The sequence below is a fragment of the Protopterus annectens genome, chromosome 1.part1 (assembly GCF_019279795.1).
Source record: "Protopterus annectens isolate FY-2018-M chromosome 1.part1, PAN1.0, whole genome shotgun sequence".
Taxonomy (NCBI): Eukaryota; Metazoa; Chordata; order Ceratodontiformes; family Protopteridae; genus Protopterus; species Protopterus annectens.
Window position 1 is genome coordinate 1,270,694,753 of NC_056726.1, and position 15,000 is coordinate 1,270,709,752.

The 15,000-nt window shown below is 39.1% G+C and overlaps 1 protein-coding gene across 1 annotated transcript in view; it reads left to right on the forward strand.

Moving 5' to 3' along the window:
* Positions 1 to 15,000, forward strand: part of IL11 (interleukin 11) — a 34,275-nt gene that overhangs the window by 10,472 nt on the left and 8,803 nt on the right. The window contains exons 2-4 of the mRNA XM_044081534.1: positions 628 to 791; positions 10,754 to 10,840; positions 14,439 to 14,600. Of these exons, the coding sequence (XP_043937469.1) occupies positions 628 to 791; positions 10,754 to 10,840; positions 14,439 to 14,600 (413 nt within the window). The remainder of the gene's footprint in view (positions 1 to 627; positions 792 to 10,753; positions 10,841 to 14,438; positions 14,601 to 15,000) is intronic.

Consider the following 15,000-nt stretch of genomic DNA (forward strand, 5'->3'; position numbering starts at 1 on the left):
TGCTAGTATATTGTCATGACTAAATGTGCAAGAGTTTGAAATGCATTAATTAAATTAGGATTTTGGGGATTATTCATATCCTAAAAGAAAATTTTATAAATAAAAATCCACCAATATTACTCTGCGCTTACACCATTTAAATCTGCCAAGATATGGAACCCTGGCCAGACACTAGTGTCTGTTTATATAACATAACTTTAACAGTACTGCGGATTGCACTGAACAGTGTCAGACTCTGTTTAAAGCCTTGAAAGCAGACTTAGCAGTGTTCAGCAATTATGTCCAGCAGTCAGAGTCAATGTTTCTATACTTTAAACAAGTTACTGTGGTTACGTCCTGCAAAGAGTCAATGTTTTAAAGTTTTAGATGATGAGTAGTTTATTTTAAGCATTGGTTTTAAAGCATGTATGTGACCCAGACAAAATGGAAAGGAATCAGAATAGAGAAGCTACTCACAAGAAGGATTTAGTTAGGAAAATGTATATGCAGTATGTAACTATGGCAAGCTGCCATGGAGGAACCAACCAACTTTCTCCAAGGCATGTGGTTTCTTAATTATACATAACTGTCTTCCATGACTCATTCTGTGTGTCTGTGTTTTTTTTTTATCCCTTTCCCATTTTCTAGGAAATTATCATATGCTGGGCCTTTTAATGAGTTTGATCACACAACTGTCGTCTGGCCCGGTCCATCAGAAACCAAAGCAATATGATTTCCGAGTTGAGCTACAGAAGATGATTAAATATGCCACGCACCTACTAGCAGACACAAAGTTGCTCTACAATGACTTTGTAAGTACATACCTTGTAATAAAATACTGTGCCCATAATGACTGTGCTTCCTTTTAATGATATTAGAGATCTATCCTGCTACACACGGCACTTGTGTGGCCTTTTCCAGATATTGCTCATCAGTGTGTGAAACTAATTATAACTTTTTGTAGCTTTTGACAGAATACTTATCAGGAATGTTGTGTATTTCCAATTAGGCAAAGCAAGTGTTCATATATACTTTTCATAAGCATCCTTGCTCTCTGGATTTGTAGTTCTGAAATTCTTTTATGAGTTTTGAAATCAGGATTTGGGATATTGCATTTAGTAACAATCCTAAATTACTTGCTGAAATTATAACCTTTGAATTAGATTGTGTTCACTGGTTTACTCGCAATAAGCTTATGCCCTATTTTTTGGAGACCCAATGCTGTATTAATACAGAAGAGGAAATTAGACCAGGACAGTGGGAAATTAACCTCCTCTTCATTAGATTAAGTGACATGAGAACTTTTATATCCGTCTAAGTTACCACCATTTCAAGCAGATGTGACTTCAGTCTAACCTGTCATCTAATGCATGGTACCTTTAGAGTACAAAGCCAACCCTAATATTGCACTGCAATAGTAGAATTAGAATACAGTTTTTTTTTCTTATAAGTTAATTATTTAGGAATAAAAGTTCCAAATTATAGTCATAGTTCTAAATTCCATGACAATAAAAAGTTAAAACTGAAAATAAAGAGAGGTAAGTACTTTAGCTGCAAACATTCTGGTTAATAGTTTTTTGTTGTCAGCTGTGAGAGGTATTTGTGAGGGGTCTATATCACTTCGACGAAACGGCAGAAGTTCGAACACCATATGTCTGAGCTTCTAACCTCGAAGTGCAAAACCATCGAAGGCTTAGAACAGCGATTTTTTTTCCAGAGAAAAAAATCGCTGTTCCAAGAAACACACACACACACAACACAAGCACACCAAAAAAACAGCAATCCACAAACATACACTTAAAATCCTACATCTAACTCTACACTAAACTGTACATACACTACTATCTATCCACTTACCTTAACCCAAATCCTAACCTTAAGCTTCATCACTATCGCACACTCACCTGACCTGCTCCCTAACCCTAACTCACCTAGCCCACCCTAACCCTAAAGTCTGTCACTATCGCACACCCACCTCAACCACACCCTAACCCTAACTCACCTAACCCATGCCCTAACCCTAACATCTGCACAATTGCACACTTACCTGAACCCGACACATAACTTTCAACCACAGTTATGAAAATAGCGAAGCCGCAGAAATGGCCAATCAAATTCTTTCCCTGGGAAAGAATTCGGTGTTCCGCGGCTTCGCGATAATCAGTTTTCGAACTTCACAGTTCGAACATATGGTGTTCGAACTGCTGAAGTTTCGACGAACTGATAGGAACCCTTTATAAATACCTATGTATTATGTAAGACCACTTTATATGACCTTGTGTAGTAAGCAAGCCTATTGTGATTGTTACTGCTCAACTGCACAACAACAACTGAGTAGCAGCTTTTTTTTGGGCTGCATGGAATTGTAGCTGTCTGCAGATGTAGCCAATGTGAATTGGACCTCTGCTCAACATGGATGTCTTAAGTTTTAAGGAGGCACACTATACAACTTCCATGAATAAAGAGACAGTATTAGACAAGCAATCACAGTGACAATAGGATGATTAGACATATGCACCTATAAGTAAACACACTTAATGCTTAACTCCCAAACTGGGCAGGGCTATATGCAATAACAGTTACACTCATTAAGTTCAACAATGCAACTACAGCCTGTATTCTACTGAATGAGAGATGCTATCTGCAGATTTTCTAGCTACATACTAAGCATTTTGTTGTCAATCACCAGATGGACTTAATGAGCTTCAGAAGTACATAACTTATGAATGTCTTTGAAACATGTTATAGCTCTAACTATAGCTTATGTGTGGTACACCTCTTACAGGATAGGGGCATTATCATTAGTTGCACAAACCACCTCAACTAACTTCTGTCAAAAGGGAACAAAAGTGCTCGTATTTCAAAGTCCAGTAAAATTGCCATGCACATTACTCGGTGTAGGAAAGTGAACACAGCTACCCTGTGAAAGAACAATCTTTATCAGTCAACTCATCCTTTTGTACACTACTCAAAGTACAAGACCATAGATGAGGATTGAGGCATTTCATACCACTGACCGGTGCAATGCCTGTAGTACAGCTACCATAGCAGTCAGCTGGTGAAGCTCCCAGCCTCCACTCTCACTCATAAACAAGACCGTAACATACTTAAACTCTTCCAAACGAGGTGTCTGTACTCCTTCATCTGCATAGTGCAACTCACACTTTTCCTGGTGAGAGGAAACATGGCCCCTGATTTGGAGGTGATGATTTTTATCTCATTTACCTTTAACTCAGCTGTGAATTACTTCAGTGCATGCCGGAGACTACAGTCATCTGAGACCTAGAAGACCATATCATCTGCAGAAAACAAAGTTGCAGCCTTTTTGTCCCTAAACTAGATACTGTTCAGACCCTGGCAGCACATTAATATCTTTATTCATTAAAATCAGAAACAGGAAGGATCAAGACACAAACCTGACAGAGTTTGATGCTTACCTTGAAAAATGTTTGCTTAATATATAGAGCTTGGACAAAACTATTATTCTTTAAATTTAAGGACTGAATAACACATAGAATCACCCCTTATACCCTGTTCTGAGGCAGAACTTCCCATAAGACATTCCAGGATGCATGGTTATGTGCCTTTTTCACGCACGCAAACATATTTTTCATCTCATGTGACCTCTTCAATGCCTGTACAAGAACAGCAAGCTACTCTTTCATAGCCAGGACAAATCCTCATTGCTCTTCCTGAATCAGAGCCTCAGCTATTGCAGAAAGTCTCCTGTCCAGCACCATGAAATATGCTTTCCCAGGGAGCCCAGGGATCTGAATAATGCGATCCTTTTATAGCTGGAACTTTCTTCCAGTCTCTATTTTTGATACTGTACCTAGTAGTAGAGAATCTTTGCTCAAAAGTCAAAGATTATCTTTGTAGTCATGTTACTAGGCCTGACGCCATACATTCAGGGCACTGAAATGCTGAGATCTCAACTGATCACTATATGGTGGTGATTTAGGTTACATAGAGGAGTCAGCAGCTGGACAGCTCCATTAAATCCAAATATGTAGTGAAGGTATCCTGGGAAACCTTTACCTTATACTTGGCAATCCTGGGACATGGGTTAAGTAGACCCTTCTCAAGACCCTAGAAGTATGGACAGTGGCAGGGAGATGTGGTCAAAAGGTGGTTACTGCCTATCATGCCAGTAACTTTCCTGCCCACTATTGGACACAGGTAGTGTGGGAATTTGTCAGGCTAAAGAAACAAGTGTTTCATGCACTACTAGCAGGGGACATCCCAAATTTGACTTGAGTGGTACAAACAAGTCAGAAAAAAAAGAAGTGTTGATAACAACTAAAGTGGAGGTCCAGATATGGATGGAGCTTGATAACTTGATGAATATATGAAGACTTTGGATAGCCTCAACAAAGTTCTGGAAAACCATCCAGTGACTCAGAAGAGGGATGTGGGATACTGGTCATGTTGTTCTCAGCAAAGATAGAGAAGCACTGCCCTTAACTAGGAACATTGTTGAAAGCTGGAGGGTACAATAATAGACTTGAGCCAGTTCATTCTCTTGTGGTGGGGGCCCACCTAGAACTACACGGGTGAGCACCATCAAGAGGGATCGACATTCAGTCAGCCATAATGATTGCTTGTGCCTCCGCTGTTATCTCAGCTTTGGGGGAATTTCTTATGGCTCTAAACCCACATTATTTTGGAGTATATGAGATATTAATTGCAGCAGATGGCTGCAATGCATTCCCCAGACAGGTACATGCTTACACAGACCAGCTACAAATACTATAACCAAATAAAGGTTGGTGAGCCAAGCATCCGCCTTAATGGTGCAGTCTGTGTTATTGTCCCTCTTCCAAGGGATCCCAACATTCCACATTTTGCTTGGCCTTGCCCTCAGGATGAAAAGACCCATCTTCAATGGCAGCTCCATCAGTCAATTGAGCCATTACTCAAAGTGAGGTCTCCGGGGCTATCTCTCTACACCACTAGAGCTAGCACTTAAAGTGTTCGTTTTAAATTTATTCCTAATACCCAAATACAGTGATCTGTTGGACTAGCTTAAAGAGTTAAATCAATGAGCTACAAGCAAGATGTTTGTCAATGTCAGTGGTGCAACAGGCAGCAACGCTCTTGCCTTTGGTGCAGAAGGCTGTGGATTTGATTCCTTCACCAGGTAGATGGATTGCTGATACTGAGATGCAGCATAGGGGAGTACATCATCCTTCAGATGAGATGCTAAATTAACAGCCCATATGTCTGAGTGGATGGTAGCTCAGTTGGGTGCAAAAGATCCTAAAGCACTTGTTAAAAAGAGCAGAGAATCTGCCCGATGCACTGGTCAGCGATTTTCAGCCTAGTGGGACTAACCAGGTCATCAAAAAATGAGTAAATGAAATAAAAAAGTTCAGTCCTGTAGTCTTCAGTTTGATTCTGTCATTCTCTACCTTAGTCAGAGAGTAGACTGCAGCTGCAAAAAAAAAAAAAAGGATTTGTGCCTAGTGGCCAGACTAATTAACAAATGAATAAAAAGAAACAATGCATTGCAGCCACAAGCAAGGGAAATGGCACAATGATACATAACACACACATGTAATACCATACTTTAAATGTAATGTATTAATGCACAGTTTTAAATATCAGCATAGTGAATAGCTAATGACACAAAGATATACTATAAATGATTTCTAAATGCATAGGGTTTTGTCATAACATAACTTATTACCTTTTTATTTCTGATTACAATCTATCTATCTATATATATATATATATATATATATATATACATATATATATATATATATATATATATATATATATATATATATATATATATATATATGTGTGTGTGTGTGTGTGTGTGTATATATGGATTCACTTCAGAAGCTCAAAATACGGAAATCTCAAATTTCAATATCTCGAGCCCAAGAAGTGGAATCCACAAAACAATGAAAACTAAAAACCGCGAAATTCAAAACCTCGAATACCGAACATTTTGAATTTCATGGTTTTACTACACACACACACACACACACACACACACACACACACACACACACACCATCCACCACAGAAACACACACAATCTCTCTACTACATGAAAGCAGGGGGTAAGTCCCCCTGCACCCTTCCCCCTACTTAATTATTCTCACTCCAAGGTCGCACTACATACAACCACACACAAAACACCACCACACAAGCTAATTTCTCTTCACACACACACACACACACACATCACAGCAACAAAATACACTGACACACACCACAGCCGCTACCCAAACCTCTTAACACACACACACACACACACACACACACACACACACACACACACACACACACACACACACACACACTTATCTGAATACATAACCATAGCAAAACTTTAGAAGTGTGAAATTCAAAACCCTTCGGTATTCGAGGTTTTGAATTTCGCGCTTCTAAACTTTTGCTATTATGTGGATTCGGCTTCTTGGGCTCGAAATACTGAAATTCGAGATTTCAGTATTTTCAGCTTCTGAATGGAACCTATATATATATATATATATATATATATATATATATATATATATATATAGTTATTTCTTTATTTGTTTTTTTTTTGTAGGATTTCACATAAGGAAGACTTCTTCTTCTTTCGGCTTTTTCCCGGTTAGGGGTCGCCACAGCAGATCATCTGTATATAAGGAAGACTACTAGACTAAATAAATGCAAATGCAAGCAAGTAAAAATGAGAACAGAGAAACTGGTGCATCAAATGCATCAAACATAAAAAAACAAAGCAAAGTAATTGCAAAAACTGAGCAAAAACTAGTAAACCAGAATCTTTTGCAAGATATGCCTCCTTGCACCCCTCTCACATGGGGAGCTTTAACTTCCCTATAGCCCCATATTTAGCAACTTCACAGTCATACAAACATAGGAAAGTCAGCAATACTGTAAACTGCAGTACTCTATATAACACTTTCTGTTTTTAGTAAAAGTGACACTGTTGTCCTGTACTTTGTATGTAAGTTCAGAGGGATTCTCTACAGCTATGTGATCTCTTTGTTTAGTGCACATCACAGAAGAATAAGCGTAATTCATTCAGGGCATCACAGTGATTATAAACTTTGTTAGGATATTAGACCAAGCACAGTCTTTAATTCAATAACTTTTTTGAAGTTCATGAGATGCAAAATTTGTTTTCACTAGCTGCCTGGGAGCACTGTTTGATTAAGTGAGTTGTTCAGTTTCACTCAGTTTGCATGCGGAAATGGAAATAATCGAGCACAAGATTACAGGTTGAAACTTAGTAGTAGTTGCTAACCTTAATCCTCTTTTTATTATAAAAAGCTGACATTACTCCCCTTCCGTAACGGGAGCCCACTTAAGTTCTGATATACAGTATTTGGTACTTACTCCCCTTCTGTAACGGGAGCCCACTTAGGTTCTGATATACAGTATTTGGTACTTACTCCCCTTCTGTAACGGGAGCCCACTTAGGTTCTGATATACAGTATTTGGTACTTACTCCCCTTCTGTAACGGGAGCCCACTTAGGTTCTGATATACAGTATTTGGTACTTACTCCCCTTCTGTAACGGGAGCCCACTTAGGTTCTGATATACAGTATTTGGTACTTACTCCCCTTCCGTAACGGGAGCCCACTTAAGTTCTGATATACAGTATTTGGTACTTACTCCCCTTCCGTAACGGGAGCCCACTTAGGTTCTGATATACAGTATTTGGTACTTACTCCCCTTCTGTAACGGGAGCCCACTTAGGTTCTGATATACAGTATTTGGTACTTACTCCCCTTCCGTAACGGGAGCCCACTTAAGTTCTGATATACAGTATTTGGTACTTACTCCCCTTCTGTAACAGGAGCCCACTTAAGTTCTGATATACAGTATTTGGTACTTACTCCCCTTCTGTAATGGGAGCCTACTTAGGTTCTGATATACAGTATTTGGTACTTACTCCCCTTCTGTAATGGGAGCCCACTTAAGTTCTGATATACAGTATTTGGTACTTACTCCCCTTCCGTAACGGGAGCCCACTTAGGTTCTGATATACAGTATTTGGTACTTACTCCCCTTCTGTAACGGGAGCCCACTTAGGTTCTGATATACAGTATTTGGTACTTACTCCCCTTCTGTAACGGGAGCCCACTTAGGTTCTGATATACAGTATTTGGTACTTACTCCCCTTCCGTAACGGGAGCCCACTTAAGTTCTGATATACAGTATTTGGTACTTACTCCCCTTCCGTAACGGGAGCCCACTTAGGTTCTGATATACAGTATTTGGTACTTACTCCCCTTCTGTAACGGGAGCCCACTTAAGTTCTGATATACAGTATTTGGTACTTACTCCCCTTCCGTAACGGGAGCCCACTTAAGTTCTGATATACAGTATTTGGTACTTACTCCCCTTCCGTAACGGGAGCCCACTTAGGTTCTGATATACAGTATTTGGTACTTACTCCCCTTCTGTAACGGGAGCCCACTTAAGTTCTGATATACAGTATTTGGTACTTACTCCCCTTCTGTAACGGGAGCCCACTTAGGTTCTGATATACAGTATTTGGTACTTACTCCCCTTCTGTAACGGGAGCCCACTTAGGTTCTGATATACAGTATTTGGTACTTACTCCCCTTCCGTAACGGGAGCCCACTTAAGTTCTGATATACAGTATTTGGTACTTACTCTCCTTCCGTAACGGGAGCCCACTTAAGTTCTGATATACAGTATTTGGTACTTACTCCCCTTCCATAACGGGAGCCCACTTAGGTTCTGATATACAGTATTTGGTACTTACTCCCCTTCCGTAACGGGAGCCCACTTAAGTTCTGATATACAGTATTTGGTACTTCCTGCACATGTGATTTAGTGTACATTTGCTACAACTGCTGTCTGAAATAATCTCACATGCAAGCAGAAACACACGCACAGTTGTCAGCCTTCCTCTCTTCGTTTTATTGAACTGAAGTCAACAGCAATAATGTTCAACATCCCTTGAAGGGGAAAACAGATATGCTAGCATATCTGTTGCCAAGGCTGCCTGCATGTTGCACAACAGAATGCAGACACTCAAGGTTTTCCCAGGTGGCACAGTTAATTGCTTAATTCTGTCATTACACAATAAACTACCATTCAATCATCACATGCCCCTGCACACCTGCGTAACTACTGCCTTTGTTCTAAAGGGAGAAAGGCAGATACTTGCTTTTGGGTGCCCCACTCAGAGGTAGTCCATGCCAGAAGATCAGAGAAACCTATCCACAGGCTCTTTTATCCTGCAAAGTAGTAGGAGTATGCTGTGAGGTCAACCATGTGGCAACTGTCAGAACATCAGAAAAGTACATATATTAAAGCTACAAAAAAACGCAAAGGCTCTGCTCTTCTATTACTTATAAAAAATAAGCTTGTAATTCGAACCTCATATAAAATTTCAACATGGTTTATTTCATTAGTCTGATCTACTACTGATTTTCTGAAATACCAGAACAGTTTTAAACTTGACATTCTTACAAAATCTTTGTCATTAATAGGGTATGTTGCTTAAACTTGCAGGTCAACTTTCTGAATGTGTGTTGTACGCTAATTGTGAGAAATTAGCTGTGTTACTCCATGAAGTGCATACAGAATGTATGATTCAATTAATGAATTATAATAGGTTCTTATGTGTAAAGTTGAGGGATTTATTTGGTTTCTGGTGACCATGAAAAAAGCATGAAAGAGTATTTTGAGCTTTAATTGGATGTGAGACTGTAGTGGAACCATGCCAAACAAATGAAATTTAATCAGGTAATATTGCAGAATAACAAAGGAGCTTAGGTTAGACATAATGTTGAATACTTTTGCTTTTTTGAGATCCCGTTAGTCTCTGGATTTTTATTTCTTGCTTATCACATTACTTTATGCTTTTTATGATGTTATACATTTTGACAAATCCCAAGGGATAGACCCTCTGGCTTCAAGATGTCCCATTTTGAGTGAAGAACCATAGGCATGTGGTGGATAAGTGATTCAGTGTAAACCACAGACTATGGCATCAGAAGGTTTTGGATTCAGACCTACATCTTTTAGCTTTTGTAGCCTAAAACCTTCACACAATGTTATGCCAAGAAAGATTAAACAGAGCCTGTAGTATTTTGTAATTCATGTTCCTTCTAATATGAAAACTGAGTCTGCAAATTCAGCACCAAGAAGTATTTTTCCATCAACTGTACTAAGAAAATTAATCATTTAATCTCTATATTGTAGTAAACAGAAATAATTAAGAACATGTGGAGAATGAGAATATGTGACAAAATGAATAAATAACTAAATACATTTCCTTTGTAAGTAATAGTAATTAGCAGATACCAGTTTGCTTTCAAACTGGACCAGATGAAAAGGCTTAGGGCAGATTAAGATTGGAAGTGGGGTTTGCTCAAGCAGGATATAAATGTACAATGAAATGCTGAACTTGCAGCTGTTTTCTGCTTTCGTGGAATCCCTTCCTAGATCTAAGAGTCACTACTGAGAACTGAGATCATGCTTTTTTTTTTTGCTATAATATGCTTCATGAGCCTGCCTCCCAGTGAGTGGTATGAATAAGGTATGCACAATGTATGCCTCAGTCTCCAGTCTGTCCTACAATTATCCATATGGAGTCACTGTATCACTGCCCCCCCATGACAGTGTCACTGCTGGTCATCTATTATCCATGTAGCATGATCTATGTTTCCAGTGCATTCTGTGAAGCCGTGGATGGTTTTGTATAACTGGTATATTAAGTGGCTTATCTAAATCCTGTAGTAACATTCTTCTTTATTATTTTGACAGAAAAACAAATATCCAGCAGAAGGTGAACATAAGCTGGACACACTACCTGTCCTTTCTGGGAGTGCAGCCGATATAACAACATTAGAGGTAGGTTGCAGATTATAAGTATAAAGAATATAGATAGTGGCTAAATAACTACTTCTTTTCATTAGAAAATAAATAGAAGTGGGACCATGCTTCCATGATGATCTGTGTTCTATAATGCATGCTACTGTAGGGTAAGACTTTATTTTCTTAGAAAGCCCAGTGCCTATAGTAACATAAAGTGGACAAGGGGATTGCTTTCCTTAACACTGTCACCTTTGGGGGAGGCGCCCAAGGTCCAAATCAAGTTCTGGGTAACCTGTATCTTGCTGTCGGGCATGGGAAATTAGTATTATACTGCTATATGATGGATACCATAGAGAATAGACTCATTCAGTAATCAGTGATTGAAGCAAAAGCCATTCTTAGACAGTGTGGCATGCATTTTGTCTACACAGATGTCTAACACTACTATACATGTGTTGGACTAGAAAAGATAACCAATGGAAAAAACCTAAAGGATGACATCACCAAGTCTTCTGCAGGCCCTGCACCATTGCTTGGATCCAAATACTTCTGGAATTTAACTTCATCCCCTTACTACCACCGCTTTGATTTAGCCTCATAAAGATTCAGTGGGCAGTGATTGCAGTGATGGATATATATTACGTTGTTGAACCATAACAGGTTCAAATGTTATATTGTCAAACTCATATGTTCAAAATTGGAAAAGTTTGAATGTTTCAATGGGGATTTCTGTTCAGTGCAGAAAGGGAAGATTTCCCTTTACTGCACTGTAGTACAATCTTGGAGTTGGTAAATTTAAAGAGTAGGGGTGTGGGGGGGGGGTGCAGGGGGGCTTGCCCCCCTGCTTACAACCGTCAGGTAGGTTTCTTCCTGTTTTTTATTTTATTTTATTTTTTTATGTTTTCGAACTTTTGAAAGTTCGAATGTACAGGTTCGACCGTATGGTGTTTAAACTTTTAAAAGTTCGACAATGTAATATGAACCTGCAGTGATAGTATGATCATCTTCAAGATGAACAACACCACTTCAGTAACAGATGCAGAACTGATTGGAGTTTCTGGGATAAAGGAGATAGTAAGAATTAGTAGTCAGTGACAGACCTCATTCTGTGGTAAAAGGTACAAATGACTCGGGCAGTCATAATTCAAGGTAGAAGCAAAGTAGTCCATATAGTATATCAAGTGCTTTTGTCAGAGGGATGAAAGTAATTTCACTTCTTCTCCTGTTACATGCTAAAAGATTATTCTTTCACCTCAGCTGACCTAATACAGCTACTGCCTAGGCCATGTACCAATAGTTTTCTGCTATTCCTATGAAAAATAGAGTGTAACCAGTAACCCTGTCTTTGACATGCACCAGAACTTTTGTATGGCTGGCAGAAGATGTGGAAGAAAGGTGTCAAAGGAACTGAGAATCATACAAAAAAGACAGAATGGAAAGACTGAAGAAAAACAGTTGTAAAACAGTAATCACAAGTCCTCACTGGATTCAACCATGTCCACAGCACATTCTGTGTGGCACAGTTTGTATGAGCAGTGAGCTCCTGGTTAGACCACAGGTGAGCTAGGGTTCAAATCCAGATTATTCTCTTTATCAATGCATGGATGACCGCAAATTCAGTCCTGGGGTGGCACCCATGTCCATCCTGAACAGACAAGTCGGTATTAACTACCATAGACCCTTACCTCTGTGAACTTCACTCACCTAACCACTGACAATTGTGACAACTTAAGATAAATTTGGCTAGGCTTGTAAGGACTCTAGGTCCTTGGCCTAGTAACCTTCTATGAACATTGTGTAAGAATCTAGGAAAGGGATGTGTCACTGAGAGCTAAAGCTGAGCCAAAGGAGGTTATTAGAGTGAAAATAGTTGATGTGCACACAGTCTGATAGCCATATTGCAAGGCTAAATGTCATTTATAAGATCACTTTAATTAAGCTCCAAGTCTAGGATCTTCTTATTCTTCTTCTTCTTTTGGCTTTTCCCAGTTAGGGGTCACCACAGCAGATCACCTGTCCGCTCATGATTGGCAGTGGAGCTTTTTACCATGTTGAGTTGCCAGCCCAGCACCCAACCTTCCACAGAAGGCATACAAGTGCACACACTCACACCTAGGGCCAATTTAGAGTATCCAAATCCACCTACAGCATGTCTTTGGGATGTGGGAGGAAACCGGAGCACCCGTAGAAAACCCATACGACTACAGGGAGGACATGCAGACTTCACACAGAAGGCACCCCAGCCAAGCATCGAACCGGAGAAACTCCTGCTGTGAGGAGGCAATGCTAACTGCTGCACCACCACGGCTGCCCAAGCTCCAAGTCTAGGATATTTCTCCAACAGAAATCTGTGATGTGAACATTAACAGTAGTTTACCCTATGTCTCAATGTGCATCCATTTTCATAGTTTCTTATGAATACTTGCTCTACAGTGGCTTATAATACTTAGTGACACAAGCAATAGGATTGGTTGAATGTGACAAGTGTCAAAGCCGATATTACAACTGATTTCATAAGCCAGGGTTAGGGAATTCAGTGTGGTGTTAACACTCTTCTGTGGAGTGACATCTACAAATGTTTAGAGGCCAGCCTTCATGTCTTACCCTGCCAGTGAGCTCTTGAAATTCGTCATCAGTAGTTTTTCCTGCACTTTGCTGACACATTCCCTCTTGCATGTGTCATGAATATTTTACATGACTGAGTGGGCAGCAAAGGAAGTTGCAAAGGTTTGACCAATAGAAACCAGTGACTGTTGTATCTTAACTTGCACAGGGACAGCTTATTGTTGATGTCATGGTTAGATAATAATATTTCTAGACCTGTAAGCCATCCTATGCTAATTATTTTTTCTGAATCTTCTTTAGTTGTTTCTGTATGCTTGTATAACTTTCAAAGATAAGGTAAGAAATGTGAACAAAGTATAAAAATGTAAGGGGTTGAGGAAAAGGGTATATGAAAGTACAGCCCAATCAGTTAAACTGGGATGTAGAATATTTTTTTAATATGTTTTAACTAATGACAGTGACAAATTTGCATAAGAAAGGCGTGAACGATATAGGTAAAGAAAGATAAGAAAAAAAAATCAGGATAGAGAAAGAGAGAGTGACAGTGGGGGAAATAAATTTAGAGGATGACCTCTAAATGTATAATTATGTATAATTATGCTGTAATGAAGTGCTGGGTTTCTAACTGTCAGTATCACATACATAAGCTGAGTTGCAGCACTGTTTGAACACAAGAAGAAAAATAAGCTAAAACAATAGACAAAAGGAGAGTTCAGTAAAAAATACACAGAAAGAAAATGATTAGTAAGCCCCGAGGCACTGGTGGAAAGAACGTTGGCTGGAGATGGAGTGGTTTGGGATTGACAAGCCAGGCAAGTGAGTGGGCAAAGCGATCGACTAAACACACACTTTGCGCACTGTAGCTTAATTCCCATCCTTCAGTCTTATTTGCTTTTTTTCTTTACCATGCATTGTTACAGTGCATTAAGTATATGCTCTTCTATGTATTTACATCCTGATAAGGGCTCCCATTTATTTCTGAAAAATTTCACTGCTTTGGATGATGACAGAAACAAATTAAGGTAATGCTCATTTCCCATAACTAATCTCCCGTGTCTCCTCTGCATAGGTTACAAGTGGTCTTCAAAAACTGAGGTCAGACCTTCATTCCTACAAGAATCATTTGGATTGGTTAAAGAAAGCTGCACATATTGTGAAGTCACCTTTGAGTAATGGCTTTCATCTAATTCATATTCGAACTGAGACCCTTGCCAACAACATGGAAAACATGGTGAGTAGTTTATCCTTTGGTATCTTTTTTTTCTAATTTTTATGTTTTTTTATTTTACAAAACAGCAGGCATGCAAACAGATGTTGTAGCTGGATGAAACATATGAAGACTGTGATGGTAACAAGTGTAGTACAGCTAAAGAATGTAAGTGGGGAAAACACCAGGAAATGCACATGCACAAATCTATCAGTCAATAAATTCATGTTGCTCACGTAGTTTTCATTTATTTTTAATTTTCCATTGTTAGTAAGCTAAGTGCGTATGTGCCAGTTTATTTATTAAATGCATTTTATCAGCAATGTCCTGTGATATGAACAATTAATTTACAAAGTTATTTTGACAAAAAGTTAGTGAAGGAAACAGTTATAAAAAACACATCAGCAAAACCAAAAGAAATATT